Source organism: Plectropomus leopardus, chromosome 24 (genome assembly GCF_008729295.1).
Source record: "Plectropomus leopardus isolate mb chromosome 24, YSFRI_Pleo_2.0, whole genome shotgun sequence".
Taxonomy (NCBI): domain Eukaryota; kingdom Metazoa; phylum Chordata; class Actinopteri; order Perciformes; family Serranidae; genus Plectropomus; species Plectropomus leopardus.
Window position 1 is genome coordinate 9,974,161 of NC_056486.1, and position 24,649 is coordinate 9,998,809.

General features: G+C 33.2%; 1 protein-coding gene across 9 annotated transcripts in view; it reads left to right on the top strand.

Moving 5' to 3' along the window:
• The window catches only part of LOC121962852 (peripheral plasma membrane protein CASK), an 82,059-nt gene extending 65,447 nt beyond the window's left edge, over nt 1–16,612 (top strand). For all 9 annotated transcript variants that reach the window (XM_042513160.1, XM_042513162.1, XM_042513164.1 and 6 more), the window contains 4 exons: nt 12,237–12,317; nt 12,596–12,798; nt 13,547–13,630; nt 14,988–16,612. In XM_042513160.1, coding sequence (XP_042369094.1) covers nt 12,237–12,317; nt 12,596–12,798; nt 13,547–13,630; nt 14,988–15,164 — 545 coding nt within the window. In that variant the 3' untranslated portion in view covers nt 15,165–16,612. The remainder of the gene's footprint in view (nt 1–12,236; nt 12,318–12,595; nt 12,799–13,546; nt 13,631–14,987) is intronic.
• The last annotated feature ends 8,037 nt before the right edge of the window (nt 16,613–24,649 follow it).

The following is a 24,649-nucleotide window of genomic DNA, read 5'->3' on the forward strand; positions in this document are numbered from 1 at the left end:
TAACCAGTCAAAAGATAGTATGCTGTAAACTGGTCAAAAAATCTTTTTAAAAAGCCATAAAACAGTCCTAAAAAGTAAAAGTATAGCATGCCATAAAAACAGTCATTATAAAAGGTCTTAGGACAATATGCCATTATAGAAAAGCATACTATAAAATACACAAACGTTTAATGAGCAATAAAATGGTATCTTTAAAAAAAATCATTGGACAGTACGCTGTAAACTAGCCAAAGAATAATATGTCATTAAAAAGTAAAATAGTGTGCTATATACGGGTCAAAAAAGGTAAAAGATTTTTAAAAAAGCCACAATAAAGTAAAGCATGCTATAAAATAGTTATTTAAACAGTCATAGGGCTGTATTTTATAAAAATGTCATAGTATAATGTGCCATAAAATAGACAAAAATGATGTTGTAAAACTGCTCAAAAAGTTTTTTAAAAAAAGGTATAAAACATCCTAACAAGTTCAAAGAGTACAGTATGCCATAAAATAGTCATTCACAAAGTCATTGGACAGTATGTCATTAAACAGTCAAAGTTAAATATGTTTAAAAAAAAAAAAAAAAGTTGTGGGATATTATATTGTTAACTAGTAAAAAAGTTAAAAAAAAAAAAAAAAAAAAGCTCTAAAAGTCCAAGTACTGTATTCCATGAACTAGTTAAGTGTTATATGCTATAAAAACGTTATAGGAATGTTTGCTGTAAACTAAACTAGACAAAAATAGAAGCTTCCTAAAAAGCCAAAAACATCAAAAAAACCATGTCAACAAACACTTATTTAAATAATAATTTGATAGTATGCCATAAAAGAGAACAATATTATGTTATAAAAAGTAAATAAAGAGTATGCCATAAAATACTCAAAGATTAATTTGCCATAAAAAGGGAATTTGTAAGTCATAGGATAGTATGCTGTGAACCAGTCAAAGGATAACGCGGCTTTAACAAGTCAAAAGATAGTATGCTGTACACTGGTCAAAAAAGTTTTATAAAAAGTCACGAATAAGTCCTAAAAAGTCTACCAAAAAAGAAGTGAAATATGCTGTTTGAAAGAATGCTATTGGATATTAGCTATAAACTAATTGAAGTATAATATGCAATAAACAGATCATTAAGAAAGCACATGATAGTCGGGCGACCTCTTACTCACATGGTTCAGGTGAGCGTCATCCAGGACGAAGCCTCCACAACAGCTGGGGTTGTATTCTGACTGGCTGCCTCTTCGCTGCTCGTCATCCTCCCCCCTGTGCGGCTGTCCTGTAAAACACAAAGAAACAAACACAGAAACAAAGAACCAAAGAACCAAAGAAACAACCCCCTCCCCCCACAATACTATTTTCTGAAGTCATGCCAGTATGACATTAATCAGTCAAACAACACAGTTGTCAAAAAGTCATCATAAAAAAGCCATAAAAATAATTTAAAGTACTGTATGCTATAAAAACAGTCAAAATATAACATACTTTTACAAAAAAAGTTATAGGAAAGTATGTCGGAAACTAGTGAAAACGTGAAAAACACCTAAAAGAAGTATTGGATTCCATGTAGTAGTTAACTATGATGTGCTATCAAAATGTCACAGAACAGTTTGCTGTAAACTAGACAAAACAGAAGCATCATAAAAAGGCAAAAAAGTAAAAGCATAGCATGGCATTAAGCAGTTATTTATAGAAAAAAAAAAAAAAAGGATAGTATGCCACAAAACTGCAAAGGAATACTGTGCAACAACTGTCATCAGAGGGTATGCTATAAAAATGCTGCTGTAAACTAGTCCAAAAAAATTCATAGGATAGTTTTGCCATGAAGCAGTGAAAGAATATCATGCTATAACAAAGTAATTTAAAAAAGTCATAGGACAGTTTTCTGTAACTAGTCAGTGTATAATCTGCCGTATAAAGTAATCTGAGCGTATGTCATTACACAGTTGAGGGATAGTTTATTTAATCTGGTCAAAAAAAGTTTCAAAAACATACAAAAAGCAAGAACAAAGTTCAGTTTGCTGTAAACTAGTCAAAGTGTACTATGATATTAAACAGTCAAAATATAGTAGTAAACTGGTCAAAAAGTAAGAAAAAAAAAGCCATCAAAATAATAAAAAGTACTGTATGCTATAAAACGGTCAAAGTATAACACGTTTACAAAAATGTAGTATTAGATTATGAGCTAGTTAAGGATAACATGCTGTCAAAAAGTCACAGAGTAGTTTTTGCTCTAAACTAGACAAAACACAAGCATCATAAAAAAGCCCAAAAAGTCAAAGCATAGCATGCCATTAAGCAGTTATTTAAAAAAAAAAAAGATAGTATGCCACAAAACTACAGAAGAATATTATGCAAAAAATAAGTTAATGGAGGGTATGCTAAAAATACTGCTGTAAACTAGTAAAAAAGTGATAAAAGCCCTTAAAAGTCTGCGTACTGCTGGCCATAAAATAGTCATTTAAAAAAGTCCAAGTACAGCATGCAATGAACGAGTTAAAGGAAAGGATGCGATAAAAAGTCATATAAACTAGACCAAAAACAGAAGCATCATTAAAAAAAGCCCATTTGGTCAAAGCATAGCATGCCATTAAAGAGTTAAAAAACAAAACCAAATTGTATTCTCTATCTTTATCTGAGCAGCAGTGGATGACTCAGAACATGGAAGATGGCTTTATATTAATGATGTCACCCTTTTTTTTTTCCTTTTTAAAAAATCAAACATTGAGTATTCAGTTCATTCTCTGTTTGACTTCATTTTAACAATTTGGGGATTTTTCAGGCTAAAATTAAACATAAATAAAATTTTTATTATTTCTTTGTTTGTCTGTATTTTTTTTGTATTATTATTATTTTTCTTTTTTACTTTCATTACTTTTTCAGTATTTGTACTGTTTGTATTTTTTGTTTGGTTCATATATTTTTTGCATGGTTGTGTTTGTATTTTTTGATTTTTGATTTGCTTGTGTTTGTATTTTATTTTTGGTTCTGTTTTTTTAGGTTTGTAGTTTTGTTTTTTTTGGTTTTTAGTTTTTTTGTATTTTTTTGTTGTTTTTGTTTATTTTTTTTTTTTTGGTTTTTTGTTTGTATTTTTGTTTGTATTTTGTGTTTTTTTGTATTTTTTTGTATTTTTTGCTTTGGTTTTGTTTGTATTTTTTGTTTGGTTTTGTTTGTATTTTGTGTTTGGTTTTTTTTGTATTTTTTTGTTTTTTTGTTTGGTTTTGTTTGTATTTTTTTTGGTTTGTTTTGTTTTTTTTGTTTGGTTTTAGTATTTTTTGGTTTTGGTTTTTTTTGTTTTTTTTTGTTTGCATGTTTTTTTGTTTGGTTTGTTGTATGTAGTGTCTGTTATAAATGAAAACCCCCATAAAGATTTTTTTAGAAAACTGTCATTAAAATAATTCATAGGACAGTATGCTGTCAAAGAACAGTATGCCATGAAATACTCAAAGTTTGATTTGCAATAAAAAGTAATTGACAATACTAACTGACGGGATATTTTCTGTAAACTAGTGAAAGAAATAATATCATAAAAAAGTCACAATATAAATGGCCATAAACAGTAAAATAGTATGCTCTAAACTGGTCAAAAAAGTCTTAAAAAAAGGCTATTAAACACCCTAAAAAGTTTAAAAAGTAGAGTATACCATAAAATAGTCATTAATAAAGTCATTGGATAGTATGTCATTAAACAGTCAAAGTTTAATACGCCTTTAAAAAAGTAGTCAGGTGATGGTATGTTGTCAACTAGCAAAAAAGTGATTTAGAAAATAATTTGATAGTATGGCCAAAACCAGCAGGATAATCTGCCATAAAAAGTCATCGGAGGGTATGCCATAAAATACTCAAAGATTAATATGCCATAAAAAGGTAATTTTTTAAATTAGGATGCTGTGAACCAGTCAAAGTGTAATGCACCATTAACCAGTCAAAAGATAGTATGCTGTAAACTGGTCAAAAAATCTTTTTAAAAAGCCATAAAACAGTCCTAAAAAGTAAAAGTATAGCATGCCATAAAACAGTCATTATAAAAGGTCTTAGGACAATATGCCATTATAGAAAAGCATACTATAAAATACACAAACGTTTAATGAGCAATAAAATGGTATCTTTAAAAAAAAATCATTGGACAGTACGCTGTAAACTAGCCAAAGAATAATATGTCATTAAAAAGTAAAAAGTGTGCTATATACGGGTCAAAAAAGGTAAAAGATTTTTAAAAAGCCACAATAAAGTAAAGCATGCTATAAAATAGTTATTTAAACAGTCATAGGGCTGTATTTTATAAAAATGTCATAGTATAATGTGCCATAAAATAGAAAAAAAATGTGTTGTAAACTGCTCAAAAAGTTTTTTTTTTTAAAAAACAGGTATAAAACATCCTAACAAGTTCAAAGAGTACAGTATGCCATAAAATAGTCATTCACAAAGTCATTGGACAGTATGTCATTAAACAGTCAAAGTTAAATATGTTTAAAAAAAAAAAAAAAAGTTGTGGGATATTATATTGTTAACTAGTAAAAAAGTAAAAAAAAAAAAAAAAAAAAAAGCTCTAAAAGTCCAAGTACTGTATTCCATGAACTAGTTAAGTGTTATATGCTATAAAAACGTTATAGGAATGTTTGCTGTAAACTAAACTAGACAAAAATAGAAGCTTCCTAAAAAGCCAAAAACATCAAAAAATACCATGTCAACAAACACTTATTTAAATAATAATTTGATAGTATGCCATAAAAGAGAACAATATTATGTTATAAAAAGTAAATAAAGAGTATGCCATAAAATACTCAAAGATTAATTTGCCATAAAAAGGGAATTTGTAAGTCATAGGATAGTATGCTGTGAACCAGTCAAAGGATAACGCGGCTTTAACAAGTCAAAAGATAGTATGCTGTACACTGGTCAAAAAAGTTTTATAAAAAGTCACGAATAAGTCCTAAAAAAGTCTACCATAAAATGAAGTGAAATATGCTGTTTGAAAGAATGCTATTGGATATTAGCTATAAACTAATTGAAGTATAATATGCAATAAACAGATCATTAAGAAAGCCACATGATAGTCGGGCGACCTCTTACTCACATGGTTCAGGTGAGCGTCATCCAGGACGAAGCCTCCACAACAGCTGGGGTTGTATTCTGACTGGCTGCCTCTTCGCTGCTCGTCATCCTCCCCCCTGTGCGGCTGTCCTGTAAAACAAAGAAACAAACACAGAAACAAAGAACCAAAGAACCAAAGAAACAACCCCCTCCCCCCACAATACTATTTTCTGAAGTCATGCCAGTATCACATTAATCAGTCAAAAGACACAGTTGTCAAAAAGTCAGAAAAAAGCCATAAAAATAATTTAAAGTACTGTATGCTATAAAACAGTCAAAATATAACATACTTTTTAAAAAAAAGTTATAGGAAAGTATGTCGGAAACTAGTGAAAACGTGAAAAAACACCTAAAAGAAGTATTGGATTCCATGTAGTAGTTAACTATGATGTGCTATCAAAATGTCACAGAACAGTTTGCTGTAAACTAGACAAAACAGAAGCATCATAAAAAGGCAAAAAAGTAAAAGCATAGCATGGCATTAAGCAGTTATTTATAAAAAAAAAAAAAAAAGGATAGTATGCCACAAAACTGCAAAGGAATACTGTGCAACAACTGTCATCAGAGGGTATGCTATAAAATGCTGCTGTAAACTAGTCCAAAAAATTCATAGGATAGTTTTGCCATGAAGCAGTGAAAGAATATCATGCTATAACAAAGTAATTTAAAAAAGTCATAGGACAGTTTTCTGTAACTAGTCAGTGTATAATCTGCCGTATAAAGTAATCTGAGCGTATGTCATTACACAGTTGAGGGATAGTTTATTTAATCTGGTCAAAAAAAAGTTTCAAAAACATACAAAAAGCAAGAACAAAGTTCAGTTTGCTGTAAACTAGTCAAAGTGTACTATGATATTAAACAGTCAAAATATAGTAGTAAACTGGTCAAAAAGTAAGAAAAAAAAGCCATCAAAATAATAAAAAGTACTGTATGCTATAAAACGGTCAAAGTATAACACGTTTACAAAAATGTAGTATTAGATTATGAGCTAGTTAAGGATAACATGCTGTCAAAAAGTCACAGAGTAGTTTGCTCTAAACTAGACAAAACACAAGCATCATAAAAAAGCCCAAAAAGTCAAAGCATAGCATGCCATTAAGCAGTTATTTAAAAAAAAAAAAAAAAAGGATAGTATGCCACAAAACTACAGAAGAATATTATGCAAAAAATAAGTTAATGGAGGGTATGCTAAAAATACTGCTGTAAACTAGTAAAAAAGTGATAAAAGCCCTTAAAAGTCTGCGTACTGCTGGCCATAAAATAGTCATTTAAAAAAGTCCAAGTACAGCATGCAATGAACGAGTTAAAGGAAAGGATGCGATAAAAAGTCATAAACTAGACCAAAAACAGAAGCATCATTAAAAAAAGCCCATTTGGTCAAAGCATAGCATGCCATTAAAGAGTTAAAAAACAAAACCAAATTGTATTCTCTATCTTTATCTGAGCAGCAGTGGATGACTCAGAACATGGAAGATGGCTTTATATTAATGATGTCACCCTTTTTTTTTTCTTTTTAAAAAAAAAACATTGAGTATTCAGTTCATTCTCTGTTTGACTTCATTTTAACAATTTGGGGAATTTTCAGGCTAAATATTAAACATAAATAAAATTTTTATTATTTTCTTCATTTGTCTGTATTTTTTTTGTATTATTATTATTTCTTTGTTTGTTTCAGTATTTGTACTGTTTGTGTTTTTGTTTGGTTCATAGTATTTTGCATGGTTGTGTTTGTATTTTTTTGATTTGCTTGTGTTTGTATTTTATTCAAGGTTCTGTATTTTTTAGGTTTGTAGGTTTGTATTTTTTGTTTAGTTTTGTTTGTATTTTTTTTGTTCGTTTTTGTTAGTATTTTTTGTTTGGTTTTCTTTGTATTTTTTTTTTGGTTTTCTTTGTATTTTTTGTTTGGTTTTTTTGTTTGGTTTTGTTTTTTTTTTGTTTGGTTTGGTTTTTTGTTTGTATTTTTTGTTTGGTTTTGTTTTGTTAGTTTTTTGTTTTTTTTTTGTATTTTTTGTTTGGTTTTGTTTGTATTTTTTGTTTGGTTTTGTTGTATGTAGTGTCTGTTATAAATGAAAACCCCCATAAAGATATTTTTTAGAAACTGTCATTAAAATAATTCATAGGACAGTATGCTGTCAAAGAACAGTATGCCATGAAATACTCAAAGTTTGATTTGCAATAAAAATGTAACTGACAATACTAACTGACGGGATATTTCTGTAAACTAGTGAAAGAATAATACATCATAAAACGTCACAATATAATGGCCATAAAGTAAAATAGTATGCTCTAAACTGGTCAAAAAAGTCTTAAAAAAAGGCTATTAAACACCCTAAAAAGTTTAAAAAGTAGAGTATACCATAAAATAGTCATTAATAAAGTCATTGGATAGTATGTCATTAAACAGTCAAAGTTTAATACGCCTTTAAAAAAAAAAAGTCAGGTGATGGTATGTTGTCAACTAGCAAAAAAGTGATTTAGAAAATAATTTGATAGTATGGCCAAAACCAGCAGGATAATCTGCCATAAAAAGTCATCGGAGGTTATGCCATAAAATACTCAAAGATTAATATGCCATAAAAAGGTAATTTTAAATTAGGATGCTGTGAACCAGTCAAAGTGTAATGCACCATTAACCAGTCAAAAGATAGTATGCTGTAAACTGGTCAAAAAATCTTTTTAAAAAGCCATAAAACAGTCCTAAAAAGTAAAAGTATAGCATGCCATAAAACAGTCATTATAAAAGGTCTTAGGACAATATGCCATTATAGAAAAGCATACTATAAAATACACAAACGTTTAATGAGCAATAAAAATGGTATCTTTAAAAAAAATCATTGGACAGTACGCTGTAAACTAGCCAAAGAATAATATGTCATTAAAAAGTAAAATAGTGTGCTATATACGGGTCAAAAAAGGTAAAAGATTTTTAAAAAGCCACAATAAAGTAAAGCATGCTATAAAATAGTTATTTAAACAGTCATAGGGCTGTATTTTATAAAAATGTCATAGTATAATGTGCCATAAAATAGACAAAAATGATGTTGTAAACTGCTCAAAAAGTTTTGTTTTTTTTAAAAACAGGTATAAAAACATCCTAACAAGTTCAAAGAGTACAGTATGCCATAAAATAGTCATTCACAAAGTCATTGGACAGTATGTCATTAAACAGTCAAAGTTAAATATGTTTAAAAAAAAAAAAAAAAGTTGTGGGATATTATATTGTTAACTAGTAAAAAAGTAAAAAAAAAAAAAAAAAAAGCTCTAAAAGTCCAAGTACTGTATTCCATGAACTAGTTAAGTGTTATATGCTATAAAAAAAAGTTATAGGAATGTTTGCTGTAAACTAAACTAGACAAAAATAGAAGCTTCCTAAAAAGCCAAAAACATCAAAAATACCATGTCAACAAACACTTATTTAAATAATAATTTGATAGTATGCCATAAAAGAGAACAAATATTATGTTATAAAAAGTAAATAAAGAGTATGCCATAAAATACTCAAAGATTAATTTGCCATAAAAAGGGAATTTGTAAGTCATAGGATAGTATGCTGTGAACCAGTCAAAGGATAACGCGGCTTTAACAAGTCAAAAAGATAGTATGCTGTACACTGGTCAAAAAAGTTTTATAAAAAGTCACGAATAAGTCCTAAAAAGTCTACCATAAAAAGAAGTGAAATATGCTGTTTGAAAGAATGCTATTGGATATTAGCTATAAACTAATTGAAGTATAATATGCAATAAACAGATCATTAAGAAAGCCACATGATAGTCGGGCGACCTCTTACTGACATGGTTCAGGTGAGCGTCATCCAGGACGAAGCCTCCACAACAGCTGGGGTTGTATTCTGACTGGCTGCCTCTTCGCTGCTCGTCATCCTCCCCCCTGTGCGGCTGTCCTGTAAAACACAAAGAAACAAACACAGAAACAAAGAACCAAAGAACCAAAGAAACAACCCCCTCCCCCCACAATACTATTTTCTGAAGTCATGCCAGTATGTCATTAATCAGTCAAAAGACACAGTTGTCAAAAAGTCATAAAAAAAGCCATACAAATAATTTAAAGTACTGTATGCTATAAAACAGTCAAAATATAACATACTTTTACAAAAAAGTTATAGGAAAGTATGTCGGAAACTAGTGAAAATGTGAAAAACACCTAAAAGAAGTATTGGATTCCATGTAGTAGTTAACTATGATGTGCTATCGAAATGTCACAGAACAGTTTGCTGTAAACTAGACAAAACAGAAGCATCATAAAAAAGGCAAATAAGAAAAAGCATAGCATGGCATTAAGCAGTTATTTATAGAAAAAGAAAAAAATGATAGTATGCCACAAAACTGCAATATAATGCAAAAAAAAAAGTCAATGGAGGGTGTGGTCAAAAATACTGCTGTAAACTAGTAAAAAAGTGAAAAAAGCCCTTAAAAGTCTGCGTACTGCTGGCCATAAAATAGCTATTTAAAAAAGTCCAAGTACAGCATGCAATGAAGTACTTAAAGGAAAGGATGCGATAAAAAGTCATAAACTAGACCAAATACATGTGCATCATTAAAAAAGCCCATTTGGTCAAAGCATCGCATGCCATTAAAGAAAAAAAAATCAAACATTGAGTATTCAGTTCATTCTCTGTTTGACTTCATTTTAACAATTTGGGGGATTTTCAGGCTAAATATTAAACATAAATAAATCATCGACTTATTGCTTTGTTTTTTCTGTGTTTTGTTTGTAATATTATTTTTTTTTATTTTTTTGTTTGTCTGTAGTTTTTTGTATTATTAATATTATTGCTTTGTTTTTTTTTAACTATTTGCACTGTTTGTATTTTTGTGTGGTTCATATTTGTACTTTGCATGGTTATATTTGTATGTTTTGCATGGTTTTGTTGGTAGTTTATATGTTTTTTTGTGTATATTTTGTGCGTGGTTGTGTGTGGTTTTTTTGCTTGGTTTTGTTTGTATTTGTGCTGTTTTGTTTGTAGTTTTGTGCTCGTTTTGTTTGTATTTTGTGCTCAGTTTTGTTTGTATTTTGTGCTCGATTTTGTTTGTATTTTGTGTTCGGTTTTGTTTGTATTTTGTGTTTGGTTTTGTTTGTATTTTTTGCTTTGGTTTTGTTTGTATTTTGTGCTTGGTTTTTTGTTTGTATTTTTTGTTTGGTTTTGTGTGTATTTTGTGTTTGGTTTTGTTTGTATTTTTTGTTTGTTTTTGTTTGTATTTTTTGTTTGTTTTGTATGTATTTTGTGTTTGGTTTTGTTTGTATTTTTTGTTTGGTTTTGTTTGTATTTTTTGTTCGGTTTTGTTTGAATTTTGTGCTCAGTTTTGTTTGTAGTTTTGTTTGTATTTTTTGTATTTTGTTTTGGTTTTGTTTGTATTTTTTGTTTTGGTTTGTTGTATGTAGTGTCTGTTCTAATTGAAAACCCCCATAAAGATATTTTTTAGAAACTGTCATTAAAATAATTCATAGGACAGTATGCTGTCAAAGAACAGTATGCCATGAAATACTCAAAGTTTGATATGCAATAAAAAGGTAATTGACAATACTAACTGACGGGATATTTCTGTAAACTAGTGAAAGAATAATACATCATAAAAGATAGTATGCTGTAAACTGTTCAAAAAATCTTTTTTAAAAAGCCATAAAAAGTCCTAAAAAGTAAAAGTATAGCATGCCATAAAACAGTCATTATAAAAGGTCTTAGGATAATATGCCATCATAGAAAAGCATACTATAAAATACACAAAGTTTAATAAGCAATAAAATTGGATTTAAAAAAACAAAAATGTCATAGTATAATGTGCCATAAAATAGAAAAAAATGTGTTGTAAACTGCTCAAAAAGTTTTTTTTAAAAAAAGGTATAAAACATCCTAACAAGTTTAAAGAGTACAGTATGCCATAAAATAGTCATTCACAAAGTGAAATATAATAATAATTTGATAGTATGCCATAAAAGAGAATAATATTATGTTATAAAAAGTAAATGAAGAGTATGCCATTAAATACTCAGATTAATTTGCCATAAAAAGGGAATTTGTAAGTCATAGGACAGTATGCTGTGAACCAGTCTAGAAAACTATCAAGTATAATATGCAATAAACAGATCATTAAGAAAGCCACATGATAGTCGGGCGACCTCTTACTCACATGGTTCAGGTGAGCGTCATCCAGGACGAAGCCTCCACAACAGCTGGGGTTGTATTCTGACTGGCTGCCTCTTCGCTGCTCGTCATCCTCCCCCCTGTGTCTCTGTCCTGTAAATTTATTCAAAAAAAAAAAAAAAGCCAGACAAAAATCTTTAAAGTTAATAAAGCGCAGTATGCCGTATGGCATGTCAGAAAAAGGTTGCCTTAGATGCCATAAAATAGTCATTAACAAAGTCATTGGATAGTTTGTCATTAAACAGTCAAAGTTAAATACGGTGTAGTAAAAAATAATAATAAAAAAAAAGTTGTAGGATAGTATGTTGTAAACTAGAAAGGATATTTAAAAAAATACGAATATTTTTCATGAGATCACAGACATAAAGTGCGCCCCTTCACATAAACTGCTGTTATAGTATTTGTCCTGTACATTCGTTAAAAAAAAACAAAAAAAAAAAACAAAGAACAAAGTCCACATACAGCATGCCATTAAACAGGCAAAGTATAATATGCAAAAAAATAGTCATAGGATAGTATGCCATACTAGTCAAACTATAATATGCAATAACATATAGTAGTATATAGTAGACCATAAAATAGCTGAAGTATAACATGAAAAAATAACAGTATAATATTCCATAAAAAGTCAAATGACAGTTGCAAAAAAAGCCAAAGAATACCATGCCATTAAACAGCCATGAGCAAAGTCTTACAATAGCGTGCTGTAAACAACAATAAAGACCTTCAAAGTCCAAATATAGCATGCCATTAAAAAAATGAAAATACAGCATGCCATAGGACAGTCAAATTCTAACACAGTATATAAAAGTTATTTGAAAAAAGTCAAGGTACAATATGCCATCAAACAACTGACCACCTGCTATCATGTGACAACTGAGCAATTTTGCTCAAGAATCATTTACTTTTTAAAACAACAAACAACTCTGTCTTAGTTGAGACGTGTCTGTTGCTGGACTGAGCAGCCTGTTTGACTCACTTGTCTCTGCTGTCTCCTTTCCTCCAGGTGCACATGGAGTTGGCAGGAGGCACATCAAAAACACACTCATCACCAAACATCCTGACCGCTTCGCCTACCCCATCCCTCGTAAGGAGAGACACACTCTAACATAAGCACACACTGTGACAAAATGTACGGTTGTACATGTTGCTCGAAAAACATCTCATCAGATCACACGCAAGTTAAACTGATCATCAAAACAATACTGAGATGGCCATACTTGAATTTTTATTATTATTATCGTGGCGGCTGCAGACCACAAAAACGAAAATGTTCAGCACCGTTTGTTTTGCAACACTGCGTCAGAAAGAGACATCAACAAGTCTGATTTTAAGCTTGTGGTTTTCACCTGTCTCTCTGCTAAGACACGACTCGGCCCCCCAAGAAGGACGAGGAGAACGGGAAGAACTACTACTTTGTGTCTCATGATCAGATGATGCAGGACATCAGCAACAACGACTACCTGGAGTATGGCAGCCATGAGGATGCCATGTATGGAACCAGGCTGGAGACTATCAGGCAGATCCATGCACAGGGCATGATCTCCATCCTGGATGTGGAACCACAGGTAACAAAGGTTTTAATAAAGTCCTGGACTCGATTCCCAAAAAGTATAATGACAACAACCTGACTAGTTTGGACCAGACAGTCACGTGTCTGCACCACCACACAGTTGAGGCTCGAGTTCAGTGTGTACGCACAGCTCTGAGTTTGTTGTATTTCTGCTAATATGTTTGTACACAGTTCAGGCACAAACACAAAACTTTAAACATAATTTTCAGCAAGTTCCCAGTACCTTTTTTTTTTTTTTTTTTAAATTAAGTGAAAAAGTAAGTGAAAATAAAAAAAAACCCAAAAACAATAAATGCTGATACTGCCTTTGCACGTTTTAATTAATTAATTTTATTAGGTATCATCAAAATAAATACATACAGATAATTGGCAGTATGCCAAATATCAGCCCCAATAACCGTCCAGGCCGATTATCTCTCTTTACAACTGCGTAAGCCCATACGTTCACACAAATTATAGAAGCCTGGCTGTCTTCGCAAAATGTAAACACACCCCTTTTAACTACTAGTATAATATATTGAAACTGTAATCTTGAAAAAAGGCTCATATTAAAACCGTGTATACACTGGTGAAATGTAGCCTTCTATGTAACTATGGAATTGACAACCTTTCATTCAAAGACTTTAACTATGAAAATTGAGTGTCCCAGTTTTTATTTCGCAGAAATTGCACATACTGGATACTTGGTAGCCTATTAATAGGCATGCAGGATATAAAATCATTTTCTCTCTCTCTCTCATCAGGCACTAAAGATCCTCAGGACAGCTGAGTTTGCGCCTTATGTTGTCTTTATCGCAGCTCCAACTGTCACCCCCGGCATGACTGAGGTACAGTCACCAACACTTTCTCGCTACGTTTCCCATTTCATTTGCACAAACTAACTCTCAGTCCGACTGCAGTCACATCGGCATTTGAGTGGGAATTCAGACATTTACCCTAAATATTTTAGAATAAGATCACTTTCCAAACTTGTAAACAAACATGCAATGTCTCACTGTCTCACTCAGTGTTGCTTACTTTCTATTTCTTCATCCCTTTTTGCTTTGCTCAAAGTTTCTTTCACTGCACGTGTCCTGTATGTTTTAAGCATGTTTGTATTTTTTTTGGCATGCCTATTTTCATTTTCACTCAAGATTCCAAAGTGGTGCAGGAAACTGCCTGTAAGTACTGGTGAAATGGTGTAAGTTGAGCCTGTTTTTAAACTGTAGAAGGTAGTCTGGCCTTTGTGTTTGTGTAGCTGTAGTAGTTGTCGATCTGTGTCCAATCTGATTATCTTGCTTTCCTAAAAATCCTCTAAATTGTGCTTTCTCAGTTGTGCATTTTCCTTTTTCTTTTTCATTTTGTATTTATTTATTTACTTAACATTTGTATGGCATACCATACTATTTCTTTTTTAACGGTATTTTTATGTCCTACTACATCACTATTTTTATTTTCTTTCAACATATTTTATTGCATACCATGCCATGAGTTTTTAAAGGTTATTTTTTTGACCAACAATATTACTTAAAAAAAATAAATCATTAACCTTACATTTTAAAGCACACTATAATGTGTTAATGGTTCAGTTATGACATACTATACGCTTTATTCATTTTACAGTTTTATGGCATACTGCACAATTACTTTTAATATGACATATTGTGATTTTTTGATGACTATGGACTGTGTTATGACTTTTTTTGTAACTTCTATTGTACTTATGTACAACATTCCACATCATGAAATTTTACAACATACTTTGACGTTAATTATAACTAAGACTTAATGCTGTTGTTTATATTTTGCCAACGAGACAGAATGATAAAATGCAAGTTTTGTTTCAGACATCAAACTGACACAGAATCATAAATATGATTTTCAGTCAGTGACAGCTAGCTTTTAGTGTCAGATGTTTCAGATTTTTGGTTTTTTTTTTTTAGATTTTCTTTGTTTAAAAAGTGAACAATAAATCTACCCTCTACCTTCTTCTGTTATGCAAGTTAAAACACAACTCTTGCCACTGTAAAACAAATCCGACTTCAGTGCAGAAACAGTCAACCCTTAATCTGAATATGCCTAAATTAAAGTATAAATATACAGAACGAGACCACAAATGAAGCCTTGAAGCATGTCGCAGGTAACAAACACATGAAAACCAGCCACTAAACTCCCTCTGTCTCTCTTTTCTCATCTTCTCCTCAGGACGACTCTCTGCAGCGGCTGCAGAAGGAATCGGAGATGCTGCAGGGGACCTACGCTCACTACTTTGACCAGACCATCATCAACAACGAGATTGATGACACCATCCGACTGCTGGAGGAGGCCGTGGACCTGGTGTCCACCACCTCTCAGTGGGTCCCTGTCTCCTGGGTCTACTGACACATACTCAACGACAATGAGCTCATCCCCTTGAACGATCCGTCTCTGATCCAACACAGATGCTAAACTTGGGTCGAATCCCCCCAAATCATGTCTCTCTCATCAGAATCACACATTTCTGTCGATAAACTGTTGTTGAAAAAGAGGGAAAACTAATGACTCTGACGCATCACTACAGAGACTTCATCCTGCCCCCACCTCCTTTTTCTCAACAGCCTCAAAGGCATATTGTTGTGTACATATATACATATATATATATAAATGATAAAAAAATAAGTGAATATGGTTCTGTCCTAGTTGAAGGGTGGGGAGTGGAGGGGCAGTGTGGTAGATATTTTGTACTTTTCTTTTGTAATTGATGGATGGGTGGTATTATTGGAAAGGCAATAGCGAGCATGACCATAAAGCAGTCTTATGTGGGTGCCTGTGTGTGTGTTGACCTTCTAAGGCACTTCTTGTGGTACTCTGTGTCCTCCTCTCCGACGTCCCCTAATCTCCTCGGCCTCTGTGACAAACAAGCCGAACTTTAAAAGCACATTAGAAGCTGCTATAGTGGCAACAAGTAACTCCCTCAGCTCCAAATGCAACTTTGAGTGAAGCAGAAAGCACAGGAAACTTGGCAGTTTCTTTCTCCCTCCCCTCCCATCATTTATTCCACTGGCCCTCTGTGCCTGTCAGTCTGTTGAAGGAGCACACTGCATCCCTCTACGCTGTCTCTCCATGTGTTGCTGTAGCCTATTGTACCATGCTTCCAACCCCCCCACCGTCTTCGTTTACATCTCAGTTTGCACAAAATGGACAATGAAGAAGACTGCATCTCATCACCTCGGTTATATTCTGTCCTGCTCTCTGGCTGTCTTCACCCCTCTCCCTCCGCACATGAAATGCTAATCAGCGGTCGATGGACCTGGAATATCGTTCTTGGGGCACATCAGCACTTGCTTCCACCACTAAACATGGCTCCTGAACCGGAAGACAAAAAAAAATGGAAAGGAGAAAAAAAAACAAACTGCCTTATCAGAGCCTCGGGGAGGAAGTCTGTAACACCTATGCACACCCCTGGTTTCTGCCAGGCAGAGCGCCACGACAACCATTCCCTTCTTTCCGCACAAACAGAGAGCCATGCTTGTTAAAACTAGTGTTCATAGGAATAAAGGGGAGGGCCTCATGTAGGTGGGAGAAATCCGATCCCAGAGCCGCCATTTTGGAACTGTTAACTGTCGTCTTAAAAATATAAAGGAGTATTCTTGTTTTGAGGGAGAGAAAATAACTAAATTTTGTGTGTAAATGTTTCAATGGTGCGTACGTCATACGAGTGAATTACCAAGAGCCAGTGTATATTAACCCTAAAAAGAAGCTCAGTATGTGACATAACCTCTTCATGCTTCCCTGGAAGTGGAACGAGGCTGCCACACACACACACACACACACACACACACACACACACACGCACACGCACACACACGCACACGCACACACGCACACACAGTACGCAGGCACGTCAATTGAAGGATCATAGAAGAAAAAATCATTTTTAAAAAAGTTAATATTTTCAGCTGTGTGGTGTGGCTGCTGTTGCTCCACTTCAGGTAAAGTGTTTTCATTTCAAGTCCTGTGTAAATTACCTCTGCAAACGACAAAAGCAGCTCTTCTGTATGAAATGTTGTTCTTTTTTGTTATTTCATTTTTAAAAAAATATATTTCCTTTTACGTGTTTAAAGTAAACTGCCTCGTCTTCCTTCTGATTCCTTTCCGACGTGTGTGTATGTGAGTGTGTAACTCAATGGGCCTCATGTGAGAAATGATATAATGATATATATAATATAATTTTCTCTTATTTTTGTGCATATCTATTATTTTTGCTCTTTTGTTAGGTTGTTTTACGGGCACTGTTACAAAGATAAGAGAAAAACATCTAATTTTCACAGGCTACTAAATTGTTGCTCAGGAAGGAAAAAATAAGGTTTACATATGAGGAACTTTTTAAAAAATGCATTTATATCATATCATTACATTTAGATAATGATTTAGAGTAATTATAATGACTGGATTATCAAATTTCAGAGCTATAGAAAATACTGGGTGCATTGATCCCAATTACAGTAATTTCAGTTGCTGCGTGTCGCCTCAGCTGACCAGTGCTGGAATGTAAATAAGTACATTTACTCAAGTACTGTACTTAAGTACAAATCTGAGGAACTTTTACATAACTCGAGCATTTTAGGAATACAACACTTTCTACTTCTACCCCACTACACTTCAAATATTGTACTTTTTACTCCACAACTATTATAAAATAACTTTAGAAATTAATATTTTCACTTTTAATACTTCAATACATTTCCCTGAAATCACATTTACTTTGGTTACGTTTAACAGAACATCAGTTTCACTTTTTAAGGGCACACGATACATACATACATATACATACACATATAGCATAACTTTAAGTGGCATTTTTATGACCTGTTATATTATTATGATTTTTTAAAAACTTTTTTTATAGTGTACTATACTATAACTTTTTTAATGGATTTTTCCTAACCTACTATATGTTTTCAAAAAATTTTACAGCATACTACACTATGATTTTTTCCTTGGCATTTTTTATTTTATCACCTACTATTGGATTTATTTGTTTATTATTTATTTATTTTTCATTTTCTACAGCACACCATACTATGACTCATTTAAAGGCTTTTTTTGTTTAAACATATTGAATACAATACTATGAATTTTTAATGCCATTTTTATGACCTAGTATATCATTTATTTATGTATTTTTAAAGACATAAATGTCCTTCGTAGAGAGGACAGAAAAGGGCCGCAACAATATGATCAATTTTATTTATTTATTTTACATTTTTATAGCATACTATGCTGTGGCTTTTAGTGGCATTTTCTATGACCTACTTCATGATTTATTTATTCTCTTATTTATTTATCATTTATAATTCTATGGCATACCATACAGAGTTTTTTAATGACTTTTCTTTGACCTATTATTTGATTTTTTTGTTTTCCATTGTATATGGTATGTTTTACTTGTATTATACTATACTAATACTCATTTGATGGCATTTCTTATAACCTACTATATTATTTATTTTTTAAATTGTTTTATTTACTTCACATTTTTCATGACACACTGACTTTTTAATAGCAGTTTTTCATCATGTACTAAATGACTGATTTCTTCTTTATTCATCTTACATTTTGGCCCACTATATGATGTCTTTTTTATTTATTTACTTTATGTTTTTTACAGTGTATGCTTTTTCTTTATTATTGGCATTTTATGATCTACTATATCATATTTTTAAAACATTTTTCTAGCATACATTCTGTGACTTTTTGATGACATGTTTAAATTTATTCAATTATTTTTATTTTTCACTTTTTTTTTTTACTATGAATTCAATGGCAATTATTTTTTATTAACTACTACATGACTTATTTATTTGTTTTTATTCATTCATATCCCATTTTTATGGCATACTATGCTATGACTTTTTTGATGGCATTTTTTATTAACTACAATATGATTTTTTTTAAATCCCTTTATCTCACATTTTTATAGCATACTATATTATTTATTTTACAGTTTTTACTGCATACCACACTAATACTATAGATTATATTATGATTTTTTTGTGACTGTATTGTTGACTTATTGTGACTGCTATTCTGCTACGGTATGACATACAATATTATGAAATCACATTTATTTTGGTTACGTATATTTCACAGAACGCAAGTTTCACGACTGCAGAAGTTCTTACAGCCTTTTTTGTTTGCACACAGCACAAAATCTGTCGTAGTGTTTAGGGGCGCTACTTATGCTAATTGGTGACTTATAATTAAGCTGGCTTTATCACTGAGCACACCTGGGTAAAAGCAATTTTGGGTGGTTAAGAGCATTTGGTGCATCTGGAGTTGACTTGTCCTAAAATTTTCTCTTAATTTTCTGGTAAGAGAAAATAAAGAGAATGTTGCTGCATGAGGCCCAATTTATGGGCAGAATTATTCAGTTGTCTTTTACATATGGATTTACAAATCCAACTGGGAGTTAATTCAGTCTGTTTTTTGAAAGCGATTTTGCAAAACAAACAACATTTCTGGATATCGTCTCGTTGTTCTTGTTGCAACAAGTGAAGATTTGTCTATTGGATTTCTCAATGATCCGATTTTAATGAGGGACGCTCCCACAGACACCACTATGTAAATCTACTCTATATTCAATGTCATGCCCACAAGGAAAGCGTAATGAAGGTCTATATAAAAATCACATTCTCCTCATTAATAATACAGTATTGCATTGTTTGCTGTAGTCATAATTCCACTTTCTGCACCGGCACCCTTTCTTGGAAACTCCTCGCGCAAAATAAAGCTCTGGTCAAACAGCTGCCAGGCTGGTTAAGTAACACAGGAACACCCAAATAAACCAGTTTCTCTCCATCTGTATTGATTTGACGCTGGTTTCAAGGAGAGACGGCTGTCATTAAAAGAGGATTGCAAAGCCTCAGTGGAATCTGTTCAGGGTTTACTGTTTGAGTTCAAGGCCTGAACAGCAAAGATGCCCTTGAGATTGATAACTATGTATCTGTAAATGCATCAGTTATTTATTTATTTATTTTTTTTTTGGGGGGGGGGGGTTCAGCTTCTAATTTGTGCCATTTTTATGTCCTAGCTGATTACAACACTAACCGCTTTCAGTAAACATCAGTGTCTTTTAATCGTCTTTAATATATATATATATATTTTTTTTTTTATTTCAGATAATAATAGGCAGTTATCTTACTATTTTTCCTTAGCTTTCATAAAAATACTTTAAATTTACTAATTTCTTGCACTTCTTTCCAAGTTGCTCATTGTCTTTTTTCCGATACTTTCAAAAGGAATCAAACCAGTTTGCTTGGCGCTCGAAATACCTTTAAAAAGCATCTGAATGTAGCACAAGAAAATGTAAGTCAATGCAGGTTCCAAAGGGTAAAAAACACTTGAAGGTTTTGGGATGTCATGGAATTTGTTTTTGTGTAATAGAATTGTTACAGCAATTTTCTGTGTCTAAGTGACGTCACACAACGACAAATGTTATTTCCTGTAGCTGACGACATTACGTAGCTCTGATATATGTCAACAGGGTAACATTTTGTGAATCACATAAGCATCTTCATTTTGAAATTAGGTTTGTACAGAGCTTGATTCTGATATGTTTAAAAAATGCCGGGAAAGTGGCTCACGAAAATTAAATTAATTTAGCATTTATGTTAAATTTAGTTAAACTACAAAAATTCAACACAGAGGTTTAACATATAATTTTGCGATCATTTTTTTATATCTGATGGCCCCATTTTCCACCCTCTGATCTATAGTCAAGTTAAGATGGAAGACGCAAGGTCAAAAAACATCTGTTTAAAAAAAAAAAAAAAAAAAAAAAAAAGCACTCTGGTTGCCTCTAAAAGCACAACCGTGGAGAATGTGTGAGTTCACAGCAAGTTCTCAATAATGAATATCAAAGCAGCAGACTGAGGTTTGGTCATCAAGGACTTACTGAGTGTCTGCCTGCAGGCTACGGCTGCAATCCAATAAGTGATGTAAGAAGCTGCACAATATGAGCCACGCGGTGTGGCGAGTTTCCACAGGACACCACAAGCCGGAAGCTAAAACATAACTTTAAGATAAGCAAGCTGCTAGGTCTCAGAAACATCAATAAAGTATCCGACCAAAGAGTCACTTCTTCAAAATTACAAATCAACACCACCAAAACAGCTCTTCCTCGCTTATTTCGGCCATGCCGAATAGTTTGGGATTTCCATCTCTGAGATTTCTGCTTCCAGGTCAGCGTTACGGCATACTGTCTGTCGTGCAGCAATAAATGATTACTTTATATCAAATGACATTACATACACAGCAGACACATCCAAGTGATAATCCACAGATCACACTGTCCGCAGAATCTATTACACTTCCTATTCAAGAAATAGTCTCTAAACCACAGATACTCAACGCGCTTTGCTTGGGGCCACTTATGCAAAATGTCAGGAGGCCAGGGGCCAGTCACAGCAGCCATATACATGTTTCTAGGAAAGTTTTTAATTGTTTTTCTGTGGTTTTTAAATGTGTGCGCAAATAAACTATACTACAGATCTATCATTCTAGAAATTCAAAATTATTACAAAATTACATTTTTAAGCACTTTTTTCAGGTATTTTCCTCTTTTAAAAAACAAAACAAAACTATTTTTCCATTTTTTAAAACAGATTTTTCTGTAATTATACTCAATTATAATTTCATATTCAACATTACGTTACAAAATTATTAAAAGGTAATGTTCCCTTTTTTTTGGTAATCTCATTTTTATTTATTTTTTTTTACAAATTTCTTGCTAATTTTTGGGTGATTTCTTCTTTAAAATAGAGAGGTTTAGAAAATGTTGACTCAACTCTTTCTAAACGAATGGACCCTCTTAAAAGACAGCTATCAGTTAAAAGGGCCCCATTTTTCTAGATTCCTGAAGAGCTGACAGTTTGGAGATAAAAGGTCTTCCCCTGCCAGCAGTGATAGGCTGCCCGTCCGTCCGCCTGCTGTCCTTGTGTCCAAGGTTGAACCTATCAGTCTTGCGAGACGCGGTGAGCTGATAGGTGACTGATGTTTTATCTCAAGAGACAGACAGACAGGCCTGATGGAATAACTCAGTGCTAAATGGAGCGGGGAGTTTGCTGCCTCATCTCGGGGCCTCGCTTCACGGCGGACTGTTTTTGTTCCCTCCGCAGTGTGTTTGCGGAGACGGCTGTTTGACTGTGTACTCTGGCTCTGGAGCACAGATAAGTCACTGCTGTGCTGCTGTGGTTATGAATTGGTTGCTTTGGGCTGAGAAAGCAGGAAATCCTGTGATATGATGAGAGGTCAGCAGCCACTCGTGAACCGGTTGTCTTGGTTTGATTTACTGGATATTGCAAGCATTTTTCTTCACACGGATATTGGCTGAGCTATAGTAATAACACCTGTGCAAAGACTGAGGCGGCTTAACAAGAGTCCTGAGAGTCAGTTGATAAATAACGTGTGAAGTCTTAGAAGCTGCAACCAAAGATTGAATGAAAGGTCTGAAAATAACTTATTTGTACAAAGCCCCTTAAGTCTTGAAACATTTTTTTGCACTGTTTTTTTTTCATGTGCACAAAATAAAATTTTTTTGCTTCAGTGTCCAAAATTAACTTTATGACATGGCAACCAAAGATGACTGTTAAATGATTTTTTTTTTTTTTTTTTTTTTTTAAATCAACCAGCCGAGAATATTTTTTACTGTAAAATTCATCCACTGCCTTTATTAATTTTAAAATCTGATATTTTTCCAACATCCATTATGCCGACATATAACAACTCATTTGGCCGATTACAGATACCAACAGATGCATCTACTGTTTTCCTCACCTAATTTAAGTGTTGAATTTAGGTCTCTTCTGCAGTAAAATTAACTAGGGGTCGACAGCAGTCAATAACGGTTATTAGTAGTTAATGAGGCCAATAACCGTTATATGATTTATAAATGTAATGTCATCTAAGAAAACAATGGAGATAGATAGGACTTGTCCTGAACATTTAAATAAAGTTCAGATTGTAAAGCAGCAGGAAGGCACATGACACATAAAGGACTCCTGAACATAGCAAGGGCCTCACAATGAAGGACTCTAATGTCATGATTAGAAAAAGACAGCCACAAATATATAATGTGTTAGAAGAAGCCCAGTGCAAAGCAGGTCATGCAGTATATGACCAACATGTAAATCAGACAGATGTCTCTCAGTTTGAGCACCTTGTGTTTCAGTAGGCAGCCTTCGTCTCAAAAACCGGATATAACGACAAAACTGAAACAAAAGGGTGGCTCTCTATGTTTTGACTCAAGGCTTTTCTCGGCATTGGAGCTTGTTTTAGTGCCATCTGAAAAGGTGTGAGAGGCCCTGATGCTGAATGGAACACTTCATAAACAACCCTGAGAAATACAGTAAAGGATCATTAGCAAAAACTTTAATGAAAAGCATCTAAGTCCTTCAGAGTCCTGCATAATATTCATCCCACTTATGTTCTGGAATGAGCTTTGTAAAATCATCATAATTTGATCTTGGGCTGAATCAGACGTATGTTTTCTGCTACTCTTGGTTACTATAGAAACTGTTTCCTGCACAAGGAGAAACGTCTGGCCTTGTCAGGTAATTACACACCGAGGGCAGCTTCCATTTTATGCCTGTGTCACTCTGCTGCTTTAAAACCTTTGGCTGAGGAAATGGAATCAAACTCTAATGGCTCTGTCGAAAAACTACTGATCAGCTGTGATTAGACTCAGTGTCAGAAAACTTTGCTGTCCTTCACTACATGACAAAAAGTGGAGAATTCAGCTGCAACATTTTCTCACAAAGACTGCATGACAAATTCACCTTTATTCCGTTTCAACATTTCTGCTCAACTTAAAGTTTCCAAACATCCTTTTTTTTTTTTTTTACCAACAAAGCAACATTCAGACTCCAAAATGCATTTCTCAACCAGCCCCTGATCATAAATAAACTAGAAACTCATCTTAATGTGAGAGGCATTAAGAAAATTACTTTAAAAACAGATATTACTAATTATTTTGAGATTTTACAATGCAGCATCAGAAAAAAAGATTCATATCATCCTACGCCTTTGCATTTTTAAGACTTCGAAAAATAGATTTATCTTTTCAATGCCAATTAAGACCTTATTTTTAGATGAATGGATTTAATGTCTCATAAGACATTTTGAGGATCTGCAGGAACTGTCGTCATGTAACCAAAAAAGTGCCCTTGTCAAAGTCAAACTGAAGTAACAAAGCACTTTTAAAATCACAGCAAATGTATCTGATCACAAAAAATGATGATCTCTTTTAAAAGCAAAAATGAACGATATCAAACATATTCTTAAGCTTGTTTTCAAAAATTTTGCGTGTATTTAGTGCAGATTTTTGCATATAATGTCACTAAAGCCATTGAGACTCTTGTCTTTTGAAACAAACCAGCTTCCCTCTCAGTCTGAAGTCCACCTGTACAAACACACTGTAGTGTGAGCCTGTTGCTTCTATGTTTGTACTAAATTCATGAAATGAATCTTACATGGTCCATCCTGGCCTGTGAAACCCATCTGCAGGACTTTGCTTTGCATAGACAAACAGGTTTTAACATACTCCCCCTCTCACAGCCTGCCACACTGATTCCAAACATCTCAAACGAGGCCTGTGAGACCGAGCGGAGGAGATTTAACCCACTTATTTATCAAACTCTGAATGTACAATAAGCTATGGTGTGTGCTGGCAGGTAAAGGTCTGCTGCAGCCATCACAAACAAGCACAGGGTGTTCCTATGCAAAACACAGATGATTGATGCTTCGGGCGAATACACAACGAGGCAAGGGCCCCAAAATCCGGTCCTGCTTAGGGCAGGCCCTGCTTTACTCATTAGCCTGCAATAAGC